Source organism: Rhea pennata, chromosome 9, assembly GCF_028389875.1.
Source record: "Rhea pennata isolate bPtePen1 chromosome 9, bPtePen1.pri, whole genome shotgun sequence".
Taxonomy (NCBI): domain Eukaryota; kingdom Metazoa; phylum Chordata; class Aves; order Rheiformes; family Rheidae; genus Rhea; species Rhea pennata.
The window spans coordinates 2,983,451-3,004,844 of NC_084671.1; the positions used below are offsets into that span (position 1 = coordinate 2,983,451).

General features: G+C 39.0%; 2 protein-coding genes across 6 annotated transcripts in view; one reads left to right on the forward strand and one right to left on the reverse strand.

The window, feature by feature from the left end:
• B3GALNT1 (beta-1,3-N-acetylgalactosaminyltransferase 1 (Globoside blood group)) overlaps positions 1–17,909 on the forward strand; it is a 44,878-nt gene extending 26,969 nt beyond the window's left edge. For 4 of the 5 annotated variants that reach the window (XM_062582939.1, XM_062582941.1, XM_062582942.1 and 1 more), the window contains one exon: positions 240–3,367. In XM_062582939.1, the coding sequence (XP_062438923.1) occupies positions 331–1,293 (963 nt within the window). In that variant the 5' untranslated portion in view covers positions 240–330 and the 3' untranslated portion in view covers positions 1,294–3,367. Of the gene's footprint in view, positions 1–239; positions 3,368–17,325 lie in introns of those variants that run through there. The other variant, XM_062582943.1, reaches the window with a different exon arrangement.
• The window catches only part of PPM1L (protein phosphatase, Mg2+/Mn2+ dependent 1L), a 105,959-nt gene continuing 86,840 nt past the window's right edge, over positions 2,276–21,394 (reverse strand). Inside the window, exons 3-4 of the mRNA XM_062582938.1 lie at positions 16,072–16,233; positions 2,276–12,009 (exon numbers count right to left, since the gene is read on the reverse strand). Of these exons, the coding sequence (XP_062438922.1) occupies positions 11,663–12,009; positions 16,072–16,233 (509 nt within the window). The 3' untranslated portion in view covers positions 2,276–11,662. The remainder of the gene's footprint in view (positions 12,010–16,071; positions 16,234–21,394) is intronic.

The window sequence follows — 21,394 nt, forward strand, 5'->3', positions numbered from 1 at the left end:
TCGGGAAAATGCCCAACATGAAAGCTATGAGATTTCAATCCATACCATATTCAGTAGCAGCTCGATATTCTGCTCGTGCTTGTTGATTCACGGTGTACAGGATACAATATGCAATAGCTGAATCAAGAAGTCTTGGGATTGTCTTTATTATAGCATACTTCTAGCTACCATTTTAGGCTGAGAAAACGATAATGTTTGAATAATAGCATTCTGAATACTACTTTTCATTTGTTTTTCAGTAAGACATGTGCTTCTGAACTTGTGATCCAGATTTTGAAGGTCACTGGCATACTTCTGCAAATTACTTATTGCCCAGTTCCAGTTAATGTCATGTATATGAGACAGCTGAAATGGATTTTTTTGTCCCTCCTTGTATTTTCTGTCATAGCAATATGGTATATAACTTTTTTCTCAAACACTGTGATTGAGCATACAAACTCAATGTATTTTTATGAATATGAACCAATTTACAAGCAACATTACCTCTTCACTTTGCGGGAGCGCTTGAAATGCGAAGACATAAATCCATTTCTAGTCATCTTGGTGTCTTCAGAACCTAAGGATGTGAAGTCAAGGCAGGCCATAAGAATTACATGGGGATCTAAAAACTTCTGGTGGGGACATCGAGTTTTAACTCTTTTCTTATTAGGTCATGAAATTCACAGAGAAGACAATTCTGCATCATTATCAGTAGAAGATGAAAGCATTCTGTATGGTGACATAATTCGCCAAGATTTTATGGACACGTATGACAATCTTACCTTGAAAACAATCATGGCATTTAGATGGGTAACTGAATTTTGCTCAAATGCTAGATTCCTCATGAAGACTGATGCTGATGTTTTCATCAACACGGGTAATTTAGTAAAATTTCTTCTAAAGCTGAATTCCTCTGAAAATATTTTTACTGGTTATCCTCTAATAGATAATTTTGTCTACAGAGGCTTTTACAAAAAAACTTATATCTCCTATGATGAATATCCATTCAGGTTGTTTCCTCCGTATTGTAGTGGAATGGGTTATATATTGGATGGGAAACTTGCTCTGAGGATCTATGAATTGATGAGTCATATCAAACCTATTAAATTTGAAGATGTTTACGTTGGAATTTGTTTAAGTATACTTAAAGTGAACATCAGAATTCCAGAAGATAAACAACAATTCTTTCTTTATAAAATTAACTTTGACATTTGTAAGTATAGACATTTGATTGCAGTACATGGTCTTACATCAAGTGAAATAATCAGGTTTTGGCAAGATTTGTCATCAGACACTTCATTTAATTGCCTTTGATATGACTCATCTTAAACCTTTGAATTTCAGTGTAAAAATATTTAAGATTTGGGGAACACCAGATAAAACCACAGTTTTAGAAATTGCTGCCTAAAGGAGGACTACTCTACTGCAAGGGCAAAAATGCTCTGGCAGCATTTCACTGAGGCATTGTCATACTCTTAAATGAGAAGATCAGGAATTCACAAAACACCTTCCTCCTATGTATCCCGTGCATGTAGGCAAATTTGGAATACTCTGTCTTGGCTCCCTCTGTCTCCATGCATTTCATTGTAACCACAGGATTTCTACCTGATTCTTCTGGGATTTGTTAAATCTCACCAACAAATAATGTTTCTTCTGAGAAACTATCTTTGATGGTGCTTCCAAATTCCTGGCTAACAGGACTTTTTTGTTGGTGGTGTTTTGCAAACCGTCTTCCTTTGTCACACTCAAGAAATGTATGTTTGCTGCTCAGCATGAGCAGAGTTAGTTAAATGGAGGTAGTTTAAAAAACCCTACCTTCTTATGTAAATGTATCATCACCTCAGTGATGCTTCTGATAGCGTAACAAGACTTAGGAACATTAGATCTTACTGACATCTGCAGCATCTGATGGGGAATTCTGAAAAATATAGTATATGCTGTGTGCGTGCATGTGTGTGTGTGGTGTGTGTATATGTGTTTATGTATCTATAAAGTAGCTGGCTTTGATGTTTTAGGCAGTGTTGATAATAGTCATAGTTTGAGGGCTACATGCAGAAGAGTCCATATGCACTTTAGTTACTGTATAGTTTTTAACATAGCAAAATCATACATATGTATATGTGCTGATGCATCCCAAGAGGTATTGGAATCCATGCAGGGAAAATAAAACCAGATGTATTTAAATGGTGACTTTATAGTTGTTTCTAAAGCAGTTTTCTTGTTTCAGATTTTAAAATTTAAGAGTGAAAGTCCTGGATTCTTAAAGACGACAAATGCAACTATAACTGTAAAGATGGATATTTTAATAACTTTATTCATATCCGCAAGGCTAAATTTTCAGTAGTTTACACTTCTAATGGACAACAATACATAATCTGTAATTGCATTAACATAATTATTCTTGACACATCTATTACACACTGAAGATACTATAGTTACTCCTGTACATCTAGAATGACAGAGCACTGCCACCTTATTTGTACTAAAGCTAATATGTTATGATATATTTACATTTGGCTGTCTTTCAGGTAGTCTCTTAGAGACAAATTAGAAGAAATGCAGAAACCTCTAGTAGTAAGATTGAGGTTTCACCCCTTTTTTTTGTTACATTATGATTATGGTCAGTATTGATTTTGCTGTCTTTTCAATTACTGCACATGGTTTTATGATGGTGTTACAGGACACGTTAGTTTTAACTATAAAAAATGAAGTCTTAGAGGAGAATACCATCAAAATAAGCATTTCAGATTTCAGTGTTTTAAGAATGTATGTTAGAAAGGACAAAGTTTTCCAGAGATGATTTTTTTTTGGGAGGGGGGTTAAACTAAATAGCTGAAAAAGCAGTATTGCATAATTAAGGAAGGAATGCTATCGTAGTCCTAGAAACAGCTAGGACTACAACTATTCTTAGGGTTTTAGGATTTGTCATTTGATTATTTTAGTATTGTGATCAGATCTGAGAGCTCTGGGAAAAACATTTAACTTGTCTTATGATTCTGTGTACATCTTTAAAAAAATCAAATTTTTCTTAAGTCTGCCATGATAAATGTTTGGAAATAATTAACAAGAATACTACAGCATAGTTTGTATTGCTTTTTTAAAAATTGTATTATGAAAGACTATGTAATTTTCAAAAAAAATGTGTATCTATAAAGCAGACAGTGCTCCTGTTGAAAAAATAATGAGTATCACAGAAAAATGGCTGTGCATTACTACAGTAAAAATGCAACTGTCACCGAACAAGCTATTTTTGTATTCGCGTCCCAGAATGGTAACACTGATCATAGATTACAAGGCTTTTGTTTTCACAAATGTATGTTTATACACAGTGATCTGTTTATGCCACTTGAAATTGTAATTTGGTGACATAAACGCTGCAAGAAAGTTATATTGTAAAATGTTCCTATGTCTTTTTTTAACCCACTTCAAAATCCAGTTTGTATTTGCATTTGACCTTATTATTGCTTAAAAGACCATAAAAATACATAAATAAGCCAATGTTTCTGCTTAAAGCAAGCATCAGCAAAATCTCTAGTTTCTGCAGCTATGCAAGAGGTTAAAAGCTGGTTAAAAGCGTAAGTCTATGAACTGACACAAACATTTAAGTCAGTAGTGGTTATCCTTTGGGCCTAAACTTTTCAAAAGCATGTGCTTATGATATTTTAACTTTTTTTTTTTTTTTTTTTTTTTTTTTTTTTTTTTTTTTTTAAGTCTGAACCACAGGTTACGATTATTCCACATCCTAAGATTCTTCTTTTCCTAAGTCAATGGTTGAGAAAGACATTTTTTAAAAAGCAGATTTCAAAGCATTTGTGATCTTAGTAATAAAAGCGTGAGGCTTCAGTAAAAACTTGAAAAGCCTAATACTACTACCTTGGTCAAAAATGTTTGGAAACTACTGGATAGCAAAAGAAGGTTACAATGTAAAATTTCAAACCTGTATTGCCTGTGTACTATTCCAGAAGAGTTCAAAAGTAAAAAAAAAGTTTCAATATTTTGCATGCGTTCCTAAACTATTAAGTGTGTTATTCCCCTGCAAATACAGGGGCATTATTCTAGCATCAGTTTGGTATCATCAGAAAAAGGACATAGAGGCTTTGGAATATCTTTTGAAGTCTTATGTTTTGTAACCACTAATGAAATATTTCAATGCAAGTTCATTATAAATAACAGAAAGATGTCTGGATATACAATAAATAATGTAACTTTTATCATATTTCCTTCAAATTTAAACTAAAAACTGATTGAAGGTCAACCAAAGAATATGACACTGAGTTCTTGATATGTGTGTATTAGACATGTTACATATGCTGAAGGAGTTTAGGAGCTACAGCTTTACTCACCCCTTTTCAAATTTTCATTAATCTCTTTTTTTTCTGACCAGTGTGTACTATTTTGGTCATTTATTAAGAGTAATTTACAGTTTGCTTAAGGTAGAGTTTGGCAAGGAGAGCAATGAGAGTGGGAAGAACATATAAAACTGCAACCTGATTGTTAAATAAGCTTGTCAAGTTTTAATGCAGTTTTTGCATACTGCATCTTAAGTTTTAACCATATACAAATGCAAGCATTACATATGAGAAGGAAAGAAAACAACCTTAAAATGAAGCTTAATCTATGTTTGTTGTTTATTTTCACTTGTAGTTGAGTCCACATTTTAAAGAAACATAAAAAAAAAAAAAAAAAAAGTAAAGTCTATGATTATGTTAGGTGTCTAAAAATCCTAAAGACACTTTATTTTAAGGGACTAAAGAAAGTATAGTGAAGAATCATGTCAGTATCGTCAAGACTAACGGCAGTATCTTCCTGAAACTCATGTTGGGAAATACAATCTGCATTAAGTACAGTTTGTCTCACCACAGTTGTGAGACTTAATTTTCCTCACGTAAAAAAAGCACTTAGAAATACAGAGTTAAACTCAAGTCGTGTTTATTGATAGGGTTGATATAGCTGAGCTCTGTTTACTTCCAGCCTTCTGACAGTTGCTACATAGCACATTAATTTTTCCAGATCATATTACCCTGAATGAGTTTTTTTAAGCTTATGCTGAGTGAGGATGGTCTGTAGATGCCATATGCATCCAAATTTGCTATCCAGACTAAGATAGCATTGAGCCTGATGTCCTGTCCCCTCCTGACAGTAATGCTTTTGTCCATGGTGGTCCTCAAAGTAATAGCAAAGTGCACTCTCCTCTGAGCTGGCACTAATGACAGAATCTTAAAAACACTTTTGCTTTCAGTGAAAAAAAGTGTTACAAACAGAAGCCTGAAGAGGCTGTTATCTAAGATAATACAGCAATGTTGAACTAAATGGAAGTTGTCTTTAAGTGAGACAAATTACTTACTTAAATATTGTGGTTTTGTTATCTCTCATGTTGTTCAGGCTTTTAATAAACCTCTGAACTGCCCTTACAGAATTCTGAACATGCACTCTTCATTTTCATAATCAAATTTTCTCAATCTTTTTAAGAGCACTTACAAATAATACTAGGCAGAAATGGTTTTGCAGTAGCTAAGTATACCAACATGTATTTTTTTTTTAACTGTTCCTCATACAAAATTAACAGTTGCTATTGGTAGAAGTAGGTGCAAGTGTTGCATTATAATTCAACATGGTAAAGGTAGATGGGTTTAAAAACCCGTTTTATACGAATGAACTTAATTTGTAAATTCAACATTAATAACCACTGCCTAAGTTTTGTATCTGGCTTATGCAGATAAGAACAGTTTATCAAAGAGCAATGTGGTGATTCAGTACAAAATGAAACTAACTACAAACAGCCAACAAACTTTTCCCAATTAAACACATTTTAAACTGAATTGTTTTTACCAGAAGGAGAAGTTACTAAATCACACATGGACTTCTGTCAGTTCTCGTGTGAAAGTCTTGTCTGATCAACAGACGAAGCCAAGTGAGTACATCTGCAGAGGCACAGAGGCAGACTTGCACTACTTTCAGCCAACTTAGTTTCACAGGGCAGTGAAACCATGATGACACCAACATTTGTGTGGACAAGCCTGCTGGGGATGCCGAGCAGATACTTGCCTGTCAGCCTACACGGCATAATTTCCTGACTTTTATTACCAAGACTAAAACAAGTGCAGTTAAAGTACAAGTTTGTCCAAGTTACTTTTGCACCCCTGACTACACAATAGGCATACCCAAAAAACAATGTTTGACAGTCCTGCATTCAGATTTCTAAAACATTGTAACTGATTATTCATAGTCTTTTAGTCAGCTGTTTTGAACATAGGCTGAAGTAGATTTCTGAGCGTCTAGGTCCCCAGAAGTACTAATGCATCTCCATAAGCTTGAGGGAATATAGGATTGGTCTTTTAACACAGAAGGAAGTCCTTTATTTCCCTATTGTTAACTAATTCAAAATTTCTTCTCAAAGACTCAGGAGAATGGACAAAAGGACTGACCTCCTCCTAAAAGAGGATTTCAAAACTTAAGAATGTCCCTCGATGTGAATCTTGGTATTTATAGTTTTAGACAGGCTTCAGTTCCTTTGACTGCACACATTTTGTTTAGCAGTAGAACATCTAATACATCATCTATGACTGCAGACAACTGATAACCTAGAATGTCAAGTTACTTAAGGGAAAACTATATTTAAAATAGCTGCTGAGCTAAGCCAGTCAGTACTATATAAATAAAACTGAGTAATTCAATATTTAAAGCAGTATTCTTAATTTAAAGGTAGCTATCTTATTGGATATGAGTTCTCAGATTTAGAAAAATAACTTACAAATTCATTGACAACACTGAAGGGTAACAGCTCTGTTCTGTACAATTGTTAAACTTCAACTGAAAGTTCTAACTTTTTAAATCTAGCAATTTCAGTTTTGTACAGTCAGATTTCAAGATGAAACCATAAAAGCCTACTATAGAAATGAAAGCCTAGTTGCTTTTTAAAATATAATCACTTACTAAATATTTTTATGTAAAATGTGTTAGATACATTAGCAATATAACACTATTTAAAGCAAGACTGCCATGTATTCTGAAAGACAGCTGAATAACAAAACTTTATTTTCAAGATACAGCATTAATATTGTGCAGCATTAGCATGCACTGTTACTTCAAGCTAACCCAGTGTATTTATTAACCTCTGCATTCTAATGTTTAAATGGTATAATACTGTAATAACAGTAGTTTTGCTCTGATCTTGTCTTCAGAAGCCTGTAGATGTTATTTCATTATGTTAAATGGCATTTATTTTATTTGTAATATTTATCTAAGCATTCTATTTGGTAAACAGACTCAATCATTTGAAATTCTGTCTTTTTAGAAGTTTTAGGACTACAGTGCTAACAGGGGCCTCAAAATGTCATGTATAAGACAGGATAAATATGCCCAGACTATTAGCACTGAGTATCACAACAAAAGAAATGGCATACATTTTTATACAAAATAAAATAGCAGATCCTGCCATCCCTGAGACTAGCTATGAATTCTGGAATCCTCCAAGCACCATCGTCAAACCTTTTGCTTCCATAAACAAATGGTCAATACTTAAAATGCATTCACCAGTTTTTTGAAGATACCCATACAGGGGTGTGTACATGTGTGTAAGGTGGCAGGGGATGCAGGACAAGATTATTATATGCCATACTCTTTCACACACATTTTTGGCTGCTGAGTAGCTGAATTTCTTAGATACATGCACATGTTCAGACCGCACTGCTTCCGCACTAGTGTAAAATTCAGCCTGAGAGTGTGGGCCTGCATTAACCTCGTAGTGGACTGCAGTCCTTAAATCACATGCATTCTTCACATGTGCTAACAGAGCAACTATTAGCTTTACTTAGTTAATGTGCTAAGCCACTAGACGGAGCTATGATCACATCTAACCAGCCTGGTACACATACTCCAGATTCCCAATTAACAGTACAAGGTGCTACAGCTGATGAAGGTTATAGCCCTTTCATTACATGGACAAACAGCCTTTCTAATACCATACTAGCATATAATCAGAGTGATATACTAAATATTAGTATCTTTATTATGTGCAAAACTGCACTATATAAACCCAACTGCTCATTTATAATACCACTGTTGGGTGGAGCCAACTTATTTGAGCACTGGATGAGATGACTGATTATATGGTACGGTTTGCAAATTGGACCAAACTGAAGATACTTTTTGGCACCATCTTAATATAGCACTTTTTTTGCTATTAGATGCTCTTACTTGGTGAACAGGTGTCACTGATAAAGCTACTCTGGCTTAAACAACAGAATTGTTCCATGAAGACATAAGGCAAGAAGTAGGGACTTCTCCGATGTATGTGGGACACTGATCAAAGTGCATCTCCCTTTTTCAGACTCCAGAGTGCTGAGGCAGGAAAGCAGCACTGAGGATGGCATGCAGGAAGTATTTTCTCTCCAATGCAGTAACACATTCTGGTAGACTGCTCTAGCATACGTGGGGCTATTTCTGGTTGCAGTGTCTGACAGCTCTTTCCAGATGTAGGATTTAATATTAAGGCAATGAAGGATCAGACTCTAGATCATTCAGGTTGCATAAGCTACGCATACATCTCCTTAATCTTGTCATCCAACAGATGTAAGTATCACTACAGAATTTGGCACACCTAAGCATGACTGAAAAGTTTTAATTACGAAGGTCTAGAACTGGACTAGAAAACTTACCACAAGGCTTGTAATGGGAGCTAGGCAGGCACTGTGCATGTACAAGGAAGACTACCCAAAGCCAGTCATTTCTATTAGTCATTTCCATCATTAACTCTAAAGTAGCTGCAACTCACTTTTTAATAATTAAAAAAATAAAAATCAACAACCTTACCACAGATCATTGGCATGAGTATCTTTGGCCAAGAAAAGGAGCTACTACAAAGAATGAGAATGTTAAAGGGAAAATTCACAGCGCTAAAACAACTAGTGATGCAACTGCAGTCAAAGATTGAAATAACGTCTGATTCAGTAACTGACTGCACTGAACTGTGAGTGACAAAGTAAATGAATCCTAGAATAAATAACCAGACAAATTTACAAAACAGTTCTGTATTACACTGCATTACGAGCTTGAATCTCTGAGTGTGGCTTACTCGCAGAGCAAGCCCCCCCCCAGCTCCCTCACGCAGCCACAAGGCTTTGTATGTGTCCATCTCCTGTCAGCGCATTCTCCCATCTACCTCAAGGGCTCCAAGCAATCAGAACGCTAGCTGTACTCAACAGAAGGGCACAAATTCCCGAGCAATATTTACTAAGCTTGAGAAAGTGAGCTGCACAGAGATTTAGTGGCAGCTATAATCTTTTCGCTCAAGTAGCCTTTGTTTGTAGGGTTTTTTTGGAACTGCCTATTGTTCCAATTCCAACTCCTCAAACGTGTGTGAAGGATTAGTAATGTCTCTGCTGCTATACAAGTTCTCTGTGCTTTAGAGTTCTGCAGACTGCTAGGTCTAATTCTTTTGTTCTCTGGGCATCTGTTTTGACAAACATCCAGGCTGTGTCCTACAAGGAGAAGCCAGTACAACTGAAATACCAGCTCTGAAGGAGAAAGCAAAGGCAAATGCTACATGCACTGAGAGCTCTGCCTGGAGCACGGTTTAGATACTGCTGCTCTAGCGTTATTCAGTACGTGATTAAGCACTCCCATGAAAACTTCACACAAGGTTTTCATTTCACAGCATTCTGACCTAAAATACTTGAAGTACTCTGCAATTATTAGTATTTTCTGTTACTTGCTTGATTTCACTGCACAGTTACATTTGCAATTCTCTGAATGCAGTTTTTTATGTTCAAGTGATTCAAAAAATCCCAAATGTTCCATCTTCCAGGTAAGGATCAGTACAGGCTGTGCCTTGTGTATTACAGAGAAGTTAAGGGAATTTACTGAGAGCCTGGAATGAGAAGAGGCTATATTTACATTTTGAGTAGTACTGGCAGGAGCAACATAACCAGATGAGATTTGTGATTATCTCAGAACAAACTAAAGAAGGGAAATTTGTTAGGAATGAGATAATCTAAAAGCAAAAAAGAAAAGACTGATGTGGGAATGCCTTCCAATAGGGGAAAGCAGAATTTGCATTCATTCTTGTCTTCAGAAACATCATACCTACTCAATAGAACCACAACAGATCACAGTATTTTAAAGACAAATGAACCATTTTACCAGAAAATGCTATAGCTGTGGTAATGAGAAAAAGTAATCACAAGTAATCTTGTATCTTTACCCAACAAACAGGCAATGTTAGTTAGTATTTCCCTGATTCAGCTAAGGACTCAAATACCGAAAACCTCCATCACCTTCAAGACAGGAGATTTTAGCAGATCTTCCAGGACCAAGTTCTGTGGGGAGGGAATCCCAAAGGTCATGTTACTATAAGACATAATGCAGGCAAGCAAGCTATCTGAAACGCACACTAACAGCCAACTCAGCCCTTGCTCTGTTCCTGTAACACACGTTGCCCTGTCACTCTGCTGCTGCAGCCTCTCCATCATGAAGCAGCCAACGAAGTTATCGTATGTATACCAAATTCAAAAGGTCATTGTTTAAACTTAAAATAGTCACAGGTTCCAAAATACAATTCAGTATTGAAAATTAGCTCTCAAAATATTTTACCTAGACTTAACCTAATCTTTCCTTCTCTACAGTGCAATTACACTGTCTAGCATTTACACATTATGCCAAATGTTCTAAAGTTCTGTTCTAAAGTGGTCTTGTCCTAGATTAACATTACAAATTAACCTGCAGTGGTACTAGGAAATCTTTAATAGGCAATTTCCATCTAGTAGCTCTAAGGAATGCTTTGTTTTGCTTCGTTTTCCAAGCAGTCACTAAAGAAATTTTATCTTGCATTATTTTCTTCTCATGCCTATGAAAATTCCATGCTAAAATACTGACACAAGGGTAACTCTCAGTGAATGACAGGCATTCTTCTATAATGACAGAACTAGTTTTCTGATTCAGAAGCCATCCACATTTTGCTGGAGTTTAACATTAGTTGGTTTGAATACAACGTGGTTAAAACCAAAATGTTTTTAAAGTAATACACAGACTGAATAAACATGTGGTTTCCGGTATTCAATACCTGATCACATGCTTAGCAAGGTTTTGTTCAATGTGAGGGGAAAAAACAAAGTGAGGAGAGCCAGCTCTATGGTATCAGGCTAATATCTGGCTCCTTTTCCTCCTTCATATCAATGACAGGCCAATGATTACAAACCTTTTCCAATACAACCTTATCACCACAAACTAAAAAAGAGTAAGACAAGAAACAGTAGAGCATCATTCTGAAGAGTTACATCTATGAGTGAAAAGCAGCATCATTCCTATCACTTGCTATTAAGCAGCAGCGCTGCCCTGACCCTGCCGTGCATCTGAATGAACCTTTGACTCTTAGAAATAAAAGGTAAGAAATCAAAAGTCTACACAGGATTTGAAAAAATGTTTGAAATGGAAGATTACAGTTAGTTTCTAAGGAGCAGCAAGGTCACAGGAGACATGTACATGTGAATAACATGACTAAAGTTAATGATAATCACTCAAGATGTATTTGTTGTATTGCTCCTTTTGTTAAGCAAAAAAAAAAAAAAAAAAAAAACGGAGGGATCTGTTCCTTTTGTGTAAAATCTTAATGATATTTACTAGAGCTTTCTACTATGTTTAAAATACAAAAATTTAAGTTCGGAGTGAGGCAGAGAACCATTGGGAATTACTGTTCTTCCGTTTTGCTGCTATTCCTGAACTTTACCACCATAACTGTTATATTATCAGGACATCCTCTGTAAAATGACTGTAGAACTATACTCTTTGCTCCGAAGTGTGGTTCATCCAAGCGTTCCTTGATGAATCGGACAGCCTCCTCGTTGCTGAAGGCATCCCACAGACCATCCGAGGCCAAGATCATGAACTCTGGCTGCAGTTTGTCCAGATCAAAGGTGAGAATATCAGGGTCAGGAATTACGACGTTCAGGTTCTTCAGAGGATAATCTCCTAGCGAACGGGACATGGCCAGGATCCCCTGAACACGCCAGGAGCCGTTAAAGCTGATGAAGCCACCTGGAGAGAAACACAAACTCTGTTAAAGCATTTCTCTGACTGACCCACCCAAAAATTCATGATGCAATATCCTCAGGTATAAACGTTACGTATTTCAAAAATCAAGAGATGCCTCAAGTAAACTAAGCACCAGAGCACTGCAGTGAAGAGCTGGATTGTGCTTACCTGCTGCTGAAACAGCCGAAGCACAAAAGTCGCGAATGGCTGCGCTTTCAAATGAAGCACTGCTTCATACTCCACTCCCCAGTGAGACTGACAACGTGCTGAACAGAGATAAATATTCCTGTACCATACAGTTTATTGTTCAGAAAGCCTTATGGCAATGTTAAGAGAACATACTGAAAGTAAGTCTTTATATTCTTGCTTTAGTAAATCCTTCCTGTTTCTCTGTAGTTCAGGTTTTCCCTCATTTAGGAAGATCTATGAAGGAAACAACCCTGAAAACACTTTGCAGTAGGACTTGAATTTCACTTTAAGGCATAAAGCAAAGAAGCAGCAAGTGCAAAAAAACATTTATAGATTCTTCCACGAAACCTGCCTTAAGCTGTGTCAAAAGAAAGACCTAAGAATTCTTGTTGTGAACAAACTACATGCTGCCTCAAGGTCAAAGAGTAGAACTGAAGCACCTTCAATTTCATAGGAATGTTTTTGTGTGGCACTGTCTGCACTGATTCGCAGGAATACTCCCTTCATCTTAACATGACAGAGTTATCAAAGTTAGTTTAGGACAAATAATTTGCAAAATGCGTAACATAGAACATAATATGAAACGTGCAAAATAAACAGGTAAGCTATTGTCTTTTATACCTACAAGTTCTCTGCTTTAGTTTTCTTACAAGTGTGTTTGTTCTTCACAGTTACTAGAATGTTTTCAGCTTTGCACTTCAGTCTATAAATTATTTGTTAACCACTCAGTCACCTAAATCTTACGATAGCATTTCCATTCCTGGTTGGCTAATCTAATCTTTAAATTCCTTCTGTTTTCGCATCAAACCACACTTCATTTAATGATTAATTATTGTCTAAAGCTTGATTTGTGTTAAAACTGTCAGAAGCAAAACTTTTTATTTGGATGTTTTCATGAATACTTACATGGAGTCTCCATTATTAAGACATTTTCTTCCCTAGTCTAAAAATGAAGGATTCTTGAGACTATCTGCAACTTCTCTTCAGATACACAGTCAGACAAGCCCTGTCCAGCTGCTGCTCTGTGTTTAGATGGGCTCTTGCTTGAATATTACACAGATACCTATTATCAGCACTGGATTTTTTTCATAAGTGATTAGAAAAACAGTAACTGAGTGTAATCATAGGTATATACTGGAATGACAGGGACACAAAATGCAATTAAAAAGAGGTAATTGTAAGTCCTCATTATATACATAATTAGAGGAAAGCAATGCCTGCATCCATTATTGTACTTACAGAGGAGACATCTGATCTCACTGACTTGCTGCAATCTGCGACCTGCCTTTGCCGGTAAGGCTTATGCATACAAAATGACTTTTCACTGTCATTGTCAAGTGGCAACTGAAATTTTCTATGGCACAGGTTGAATTCCTGAGGTCCACTGAAGTGTCTGTTGGCATTTTTCATGTTTTGTTTTATAAAGTCATCCATACAGAATACTTAAAAATTCTCGTTAGAATTTGCTTGTTAGAAACCAAACATCCTGCAGCTCTAGATGTTACTAAAGAGGAAAAGGCATTAAAGAAAAATATTTTTTTGGCAATCACATGGTGATTTTATGGGTTAGAGAGCTCAGCTCAAAGGATTCTTTCTGTCAAGGTGAGTAGCTTAAATTTCTATCAGTGACAATCATCTTGTGGCTCTAGAACTGAACATCTCTTCAGAAGTCAAAACTGTGGTTGTTTCAAGGCTCCCTATTTAAGCTGATACTTCAAACATTGCTCAAGTCCCTGATCAGAAGAGCATTCCTTGAGTCTCTGGGGAAAACAGCATCCTTGCATGGCAGGACGTTTCCCTCTCCCACGGAGATCTCTTGGGGTGGATCGGAGTGACGGGCTCCCTCTCCTTGTTCAGCTGCTGGACGAGCAGCGCTGCAGCACTCGGGGCGTGTGCTGACAGCCAGCTCCTTGTGAAAATAACAGCAAGTTTTGACAGAGGCCCTGCGACTGGTGCCGCTCATTTTATAGCCACAATACAAAGCAGGTACTTATAAAAAATGTGGCATCTTAACTCAAAAAGTGAGGGCCTTGCTCACTATTCTGTTAGCTAGTGCCATTTTTTTGGTATTAGTAATTTCATTTGGTCGCAGGTTTTGGTACCAATAACCACTCACTGCATTAAAGAAACTCTCAAGAGAAACCTGAGCGTTGGCTTCGGGGGATTTCAGCACAAGAGTCAGTGGGCTGTGCTAGACTGAGAGAGGAATTTTATCCTTCAGTTGCAGGCTGTGGGTAAGGAAGACTTCCTAGGTAGTAGCAGGGATGGGGAAGGAAAGGACTGAATTAATTCCCGATCCAACAGCCTCTGAAAGCAGCAAGCTAAAGCCTCCTTAACTTCCACCTCTACAGCAAAAAATGAAGGATTACTTTAGACTTGTCATCACAATGTTAACACTCCACCAAGACGTACAGGGCAAGTCACACTTTACTTTGAGCTACTCTTTCAGGCTGCCTTGAATTGATTTACATCAGACTCACATTTGAAAGATATTTTCTCAAAGCAATTACATGGATTTCACTTTTACAAGAAATCTTATCCTACTAACACAACTGTGCAGCTGTGTAGTAACTACCTATAGGGCCCTGGTCATGACATTGCCATTTGAGGGTGCAAAGCAATGTTGAAAACCGGGTAAGTATAAAGATGATGTGGTTAGTGTAGCTTTCTTCAGTTCTACATGATGACAAAGTATCCAGCTACTGCAAAACACAAGGTCAGGTACTATTGTCACAGTAACAATGTCAGCTTGGTAATTCAGTTCTGGCATTTTACTTCAATTTTATATTTATTATATATATTAAAATCTAAAGGGTTGTTCTGAAATGTAAACATATCTGACTAGCATAAAATGGAATATACTTTTTTAATACCACTGTGAGGTCATAGCAATCATGATAATAAAAAGGGATAATATGTAATAAAGAAGTAAATTCATTAAGTTATTAGGTTACCTAGAATTTTTTTTTAGTCGCAGACACTTACAGCATTTACTTGTCTATTAAAATCATTTTTGTCAGTGTTGAAAATCCATACAATGTCAAGGCTCAGTCTTGCTGGGGTGTTATAAAAACTCACTTACACAGCAAAGAAATACTCAAGTTATTTTTTTTCTCCTAAGTGAAGGCCTTCTCTAAGGGACCAATTTTATAGGGCACCTGGACATGGCTAGTTCTTGCGTTATGGGACCCTCCTCTTCTAAGCTGGCAGAGGCTCCTGAGGGAAAGGGACAGGTCAATAATTCTAACGTTCCAAGCAGAAGTGAAACCTCCAGGTAAGAGCATTTCAGAAGAGCCTTCCCGAGGTTATAAAGTCCAGGGTCACCTCCACGACTAACCATTATTAAGTTTGATTTGGAGTTAGAAGAGGGCCAGTGGATGAGGTCCAACCCTTTATTGCTATTTGTTCGTGGAGGGCTCAATGCACAGCCTGGCTTTGTCATTACGGTATTTTCTGTTTTTGTGGTGTATTACTAACAGTTTTTTTCAGTTTTTGAAAACATTAAATATTCCTGCTTATTTTGCTGCCATTTACAATAAACAAGGACTCTTTGTTGCACTAAAAAGCCTCAGTCACAATCAGGCTGTGACGGAAGAAACAGTGGTAAGACAAGACGAGAGCTGTACAGGCAGTGCACTCTGCATGGCGTTACACCGTTTAACTTCACCCTCTTCTAAAAAAAGAATGGAAAGCACAGACGCCAGGTACGCTCTGAGAAAAACCAGAACGATTCAGCAATGTAATAAACGCTGTATTAACAGCTCACAGGGAGATCTGTTTCACTTTTCAGTATCTTTTGAAGAGAAAAGTCTGTATTACTGACAGAGTAAAGAAAAGAAAGATGAATCTTCAGTTTAAAAGGAAAATGTAACTCACCAGCTCTTTTAATCCTCTTCCTCTCCTTCAGCTGGTAGGGTTTGTGATCATGGGACAAGGGGATAGCATTTCCATCCTTGTCGCACAAGACTCCCCGCGAATCACCAACGTTGGCCACTGTGAGTTCTTTATCCGACAGTAGTGCAATCAAACAGGTTGTACCTGGGGAAAAAGGGAATAGTATGTATTTAGGATGACCAGCAGTAATACTGCAGGTTTTCTCCAGTTGTTATCTAGCCAAGGTTTCACAGTGAGGCCAAGGAGAACCTGCCTTGATGGGGACTTCTCACGGCACTCGCTCTGCATTGCTCTTGCACAGTGCGACAAGTAGATGAGTGATGTTGAACGCTGAAAACCTCAAAGTTCTTGGTCTTCAAGTAGGGGAAAAGTGACCAGCAGGAAAATGTTCTTTACATTAAGAATGGCAGAGAGGGGTTCAAGTGGCAGGGGTATATTCTCAGTCTCCATCTGGGAGCTGTCTTTTCCTAATGGGCAAGGAAAGTCGTAAGAGACAAGTATACCCTGGCACCAGGGCCCACCAGCTGTTTCCATGAACAGAAAATACTGCATGGGTAAAACAAGCATGGGTAAAACTAGTCTTCTCTCTCCTTATCTCTTCAAGAAAAAGCTTTTACACTGCAATTATATTAATCTTTACTTGTACAGAAAAAATAATCAATCATTAACCACAATATCTGTTGGCTGAAGTGACAGGACAAATTGGCCATTTTTAAAGTACTAACCCCACAATTTTTATTCTCCTTATTTAATTGATGCAGAGTAGCATGAATTCTAAGCAAGAGACCCCTTTAAGAACATACCTTGTGTACGTTTTCTCGTTCTAGTCAGTATAACATGAGCTGTATTCACAAACACCCTAGCTATTGAAAAATACTCCTTTCAGGAATGTTACAATTAGATGTCACAATTTCATTAATGTTTTAGAATAGAAAGTTGCCAAGTATGTTTTTAGATATATACTAACAAATATTAAAAGGGAACACTCCTGACAGTCTGGATTACAGAGCAGTACTAAAACTCATTTATTTTCACATTATCACAAACCATAACCTAGCATCTTTCAACAGTAAATAAAATGGTTGCTTTCTTTTCCTTTTACATAAGTCAGATAAGTGCACAGTGAATTTTCATCTCTGTTGTTAATTTACATTGGATTATTCATTAAAAAACAAAACAAAAAAAAAAAAAAAAAAACCCAAAAAAACCAGCAAGGCGCCTACCCTTCTCCTATAGGGGAGGTTGGCAGGAAGCAGCAGGACCGGCCGGGCAGGAGACGGTGGCAGGCAGCACCGACAAGCTCCGAGGAACCGCCCGGCACGCGCTTGTTCGTTCACCCACCTCGGGGCCAGGAAGGCGGAGAAGACGAATCCCCGCGAGCGCCCAGCCGCCCGGGGCCTTGGAGGAGGCGCGGCGAGCGCCGCGGGCCGGGCGCCCCAGGCGACGCGCCCCACGCGCTGCCCCGCTCGCGGCCCGCGGCCGCCGCCCCACGTCGTGGGCACGACGGAGCTGCCGGGCTGCCCGACAACGGGCCCGGGCGACTGGTTCGCCACGAGCAGGAGAGTCCCGAAACAAAACATCTCTGCTCGTGCTTTTTAAGCAGACAAGGAAGCAGTTTAATGGAAAAGCCAATGACGGAGCATTCCAGCACGTCCTACCACCAACAGCAGCTTCCGACCTCTGTAGATTTGCTCCTGCAGAGCTAAATTAGGGTTTAAGTCTAAATTCTCATGTCAGTGGCTGTCCAAAACCAGAATTACAAACTTTGTTTTACTGTTCCCATGTCCATAGCTGAATGTCCCATGATTGGTATAAATAAAATAGCCAGTAATAAACTGCTTGTGTTTAGATGCAGTGTGTTTGTTCTAAAGATTTATTTTTAACTTAATGGTCTGCCTTGCACAGCTCTGCACTAGAACTATTTTTCACAGACATATATATATAAAATATATATATATATATTTTACAATTGACTGACAGATTATAAACATAAGTGCAAAGAAAATCTGCTAACTGCAGAACTTAGTGGTTCCTCTAATAACAGGACATACAGAGAAAGACGATCCACCAGACCCATGCAAGGAACGAAGGAAAATTAACTGCCTACTCAAAAAACACCTTAACCGAAGGCTGAGCAGGATCGTACCAAAGGATGTTAAGGAGGTAACAGGGAAAGGGCCACGTGCCAACTGGACTCCTGCATCACCTCTGTCACTCGCCTGCCACCCAGCATAAACACCGCTGGGCTCGCCTCACCTCTCCCATGGCCAGATCCCCTGGCAGCAGCAACACAGAGCGGGTCAGACACGAGGCACCTGGCGTTCCTGCCCTGATGAACAGACCTGCGCTAGAGCCAGAGGGCTTAGCCGTTAAAATAACAGTTTTCACAGAGTCACAGAGTGGCTGAGGTTGGCAGGGACCTCTGGAGATCATCTAGTCCAACACTGCTTAACCAGGGGCACCTACAGCATGTTGGACAGGATTGCGTCCAGGCAGGCCTTGAATACCTCCAGGGAAGGAGACTCCACAACCTCTCTGGGCAACCTGTCCTAGTGCTATGTCACTCTCACGGGAAAGAAGTTTTTCCGTATATTCTGGTGGAACTTCCTGGGTTCACTTTGTGCCCGTTGCCTCTTGTCCTGTTGCTTGGCACCACTGAAAAGAGTCTGGTCCCATCCCCCTTGACATCCTTCCTTAAGGTATTTGCAGACATCAATAAGATCCCTCTCGGTCTTTTCCAGGCTCTCGCAGCCGTTCCTCCTAGGGCAGATGCTCCAGCCCTCTGATCATCTTCGTAGCCCTGCACTGGACTCTCCCCAGTAGCTCCATGTCTCTGGTACTGGGGAGCCCAGAACTGGACACAGAACTCGAGATGAGGCCTCAGCAGGGCTGAGTAGAGGGGCAGGATCACCTCCCTCCACCTGCTGGCAACACTTCCCAATGCACCCCAGGAGACCATTGGCCTTCTTGGCCACAAGGGCACATTGCTGGTCATGGTCAACTTGTCATCCACCAGCACTCCCAGGTCCTTCTCCGCAGAGCAGAGATGTATCAACAGAGGAGGAAACAAAGATACCCCTCAAAAATCTAGTGCAGGTGCAGCCTACTACCTCCAAGTATCTAGTTATAAAATACGGAAAGCCTTGCCACATTCACAAAGTGCTCGAGAGACTTGTTGGTGATTACTATTACTACCCTTACTGTTTAGGATGACAAGATTCTGCCAGCTGAAACGGCCTTTTAGAGGTTTCAAAACATAGCACCAGCGCAGAAGTGTTGCATTCTGACTTCATTTTGCTAAGACTCATTTACTCCAATGGCAGCTCTACACAAAAGTCACAGACACTCATACAGACTCCATGTTTTTGGACCTAATTAATGCTGAACAGACAAATGTTAAACAGTTCATTCTACAAATATGCATTTGAAAGTATTGGATCGATATTAAGACAAAAATGGCTAGAGTACAGGTAAGTAGCAAAGCCAGGTGACTATCCTATACCATGGTCTCTTGGGACAGGAGAACAAGTCTGTAGGTGGGAACTCTAAATGGTGAGAGTACGGATAACTAGGATATCCTGTAGGAACTCTAAAGGAGGATACAAACTATTACAGCAGGGTGCAGCTGTTCATTTAAGCAAAGCAAAATGTGAATTAGCGTTTGAGGTCACCTCATTTTCTGCCTGAACAAAACAGATTAACATTGCAAATCCATGAAGCTCTGCATCAAGAAGAAAATCATAGTGGTAAACTGTACCCTCCTTTGCCTTTATTTATTAAGTTTTCTTTAACAAATGTTCGAATACTATAGTGCTGACAATCTGCAAGAGTAGAGGAACCTGGTACCCGCTGAAGCCAGTCTGACATTTTGTCCAAATTTCAGGAAGGAAAAGAACAGCCACCTTTACGTTTTTGATTGAAAACAAAACAAGCGAAATGCAAAAAGGGAGCAAAAGTCAAAGCCCCTTTGGAAGGGAATGTGAAGCCAAGAAGGACTCATCCAGCTCCAGCAGGCTCTCAGCAGACTGTGGGACAAACGCGAGCTCGCGCAGTCCAAGGGGCTGGAACCTTCCCTCATCTATCATGCAACCCATTTTGTTTCCAGAGATCAGAGCTCCTCCTTCTCTGGCCCTCCCTGCCATCTTGGCTTGACATCGCGTTTGTAAACTGAGCATCCACGTTCATTGCGTCTCAGGTGTACAAGATCGCCCTGCGCACAGCAAATTACCTTCCCTCTCTCCAGTGATAGCACCAGAGCATATATTTTTCCTAAAAGTGTAGTAAAAATCTAAAGTTTCCTAGTGAGGAAAATATTGCAAATAACACTCCAGAGACCTGATGTTTAGAAAGTAAAACACTTCAAAAATAGAGTAATTATTACAAACCTGCATAAAAATGGCAACTTTGAATACAGTCTTACTGGTTAGAGGATCTATGTGCATGAAAAAGCCCAAGAATCTAAAGCAGAAGATAATTTCCAAATTGATTTACGAAGGATCAATTGCTTCAGTCTCTGTCTCAGCCCCTGACGGATGGCCGGGCTGCCGTTAAGTCCCTGACCTCACGGTCCAGCCTGCTATTACATGAGAAAGCAAACTTACTTTACTTTGTTTTCTTTTCCATCTATTTTTATTTCAGTCATTTAACCTTGTGTGGAGTTAGAAAACACTGCGCTCTTGTCAGTTGCCTCAGATTTAATGCAATTGCACAATGGAAAATTCCCAACATAAAGGGTCCAAAATTGAGAACACATGTTATATTAGTCCCTCGGTGCAGTTGGCTGAATAATACCCTGCTGAGCAGTTTAAAAAGAAAATCACCAGAAAATTTAAAACCTGTAGTATACTGGCTGCAGAGATAGCAGGGGATTTTTTTGTTTGCCTTTTTTTTTTTTTTATTATTTCCTCTTAGTCAGAAAAGATTATTGGTGTTATATTTTAGCATAAGACAAGGTGCATTGTAAAAGTCAAGGCTGCACCAGCTCTACTGTTTTTTTTACATAACTGCTTTAGCTAAAGAACAAAAATTTACCAGAGTACAAAGACCTGATTAATGCATTAGAAGGAATTAGGGAGCGCAGGCATGACCCGACTCAGGCGATAGCTGCCTGGAGAGCTCTGCTGCAAGGAGATCTGCCGGGAGCGGCTCACCGCCGGCTGCTGCCCAGCCCAGGCCCGGGCACGGGCCGGTTCCCCCCGATCCGCACGGACACCTACGTCTCCGTGCAGGAAGCAGAGGCACTTCACGCACGACGTCCAAATTCTCGCATCTCACCCCAAATCCCCTTCAGCTCCTGGGCCGCCTG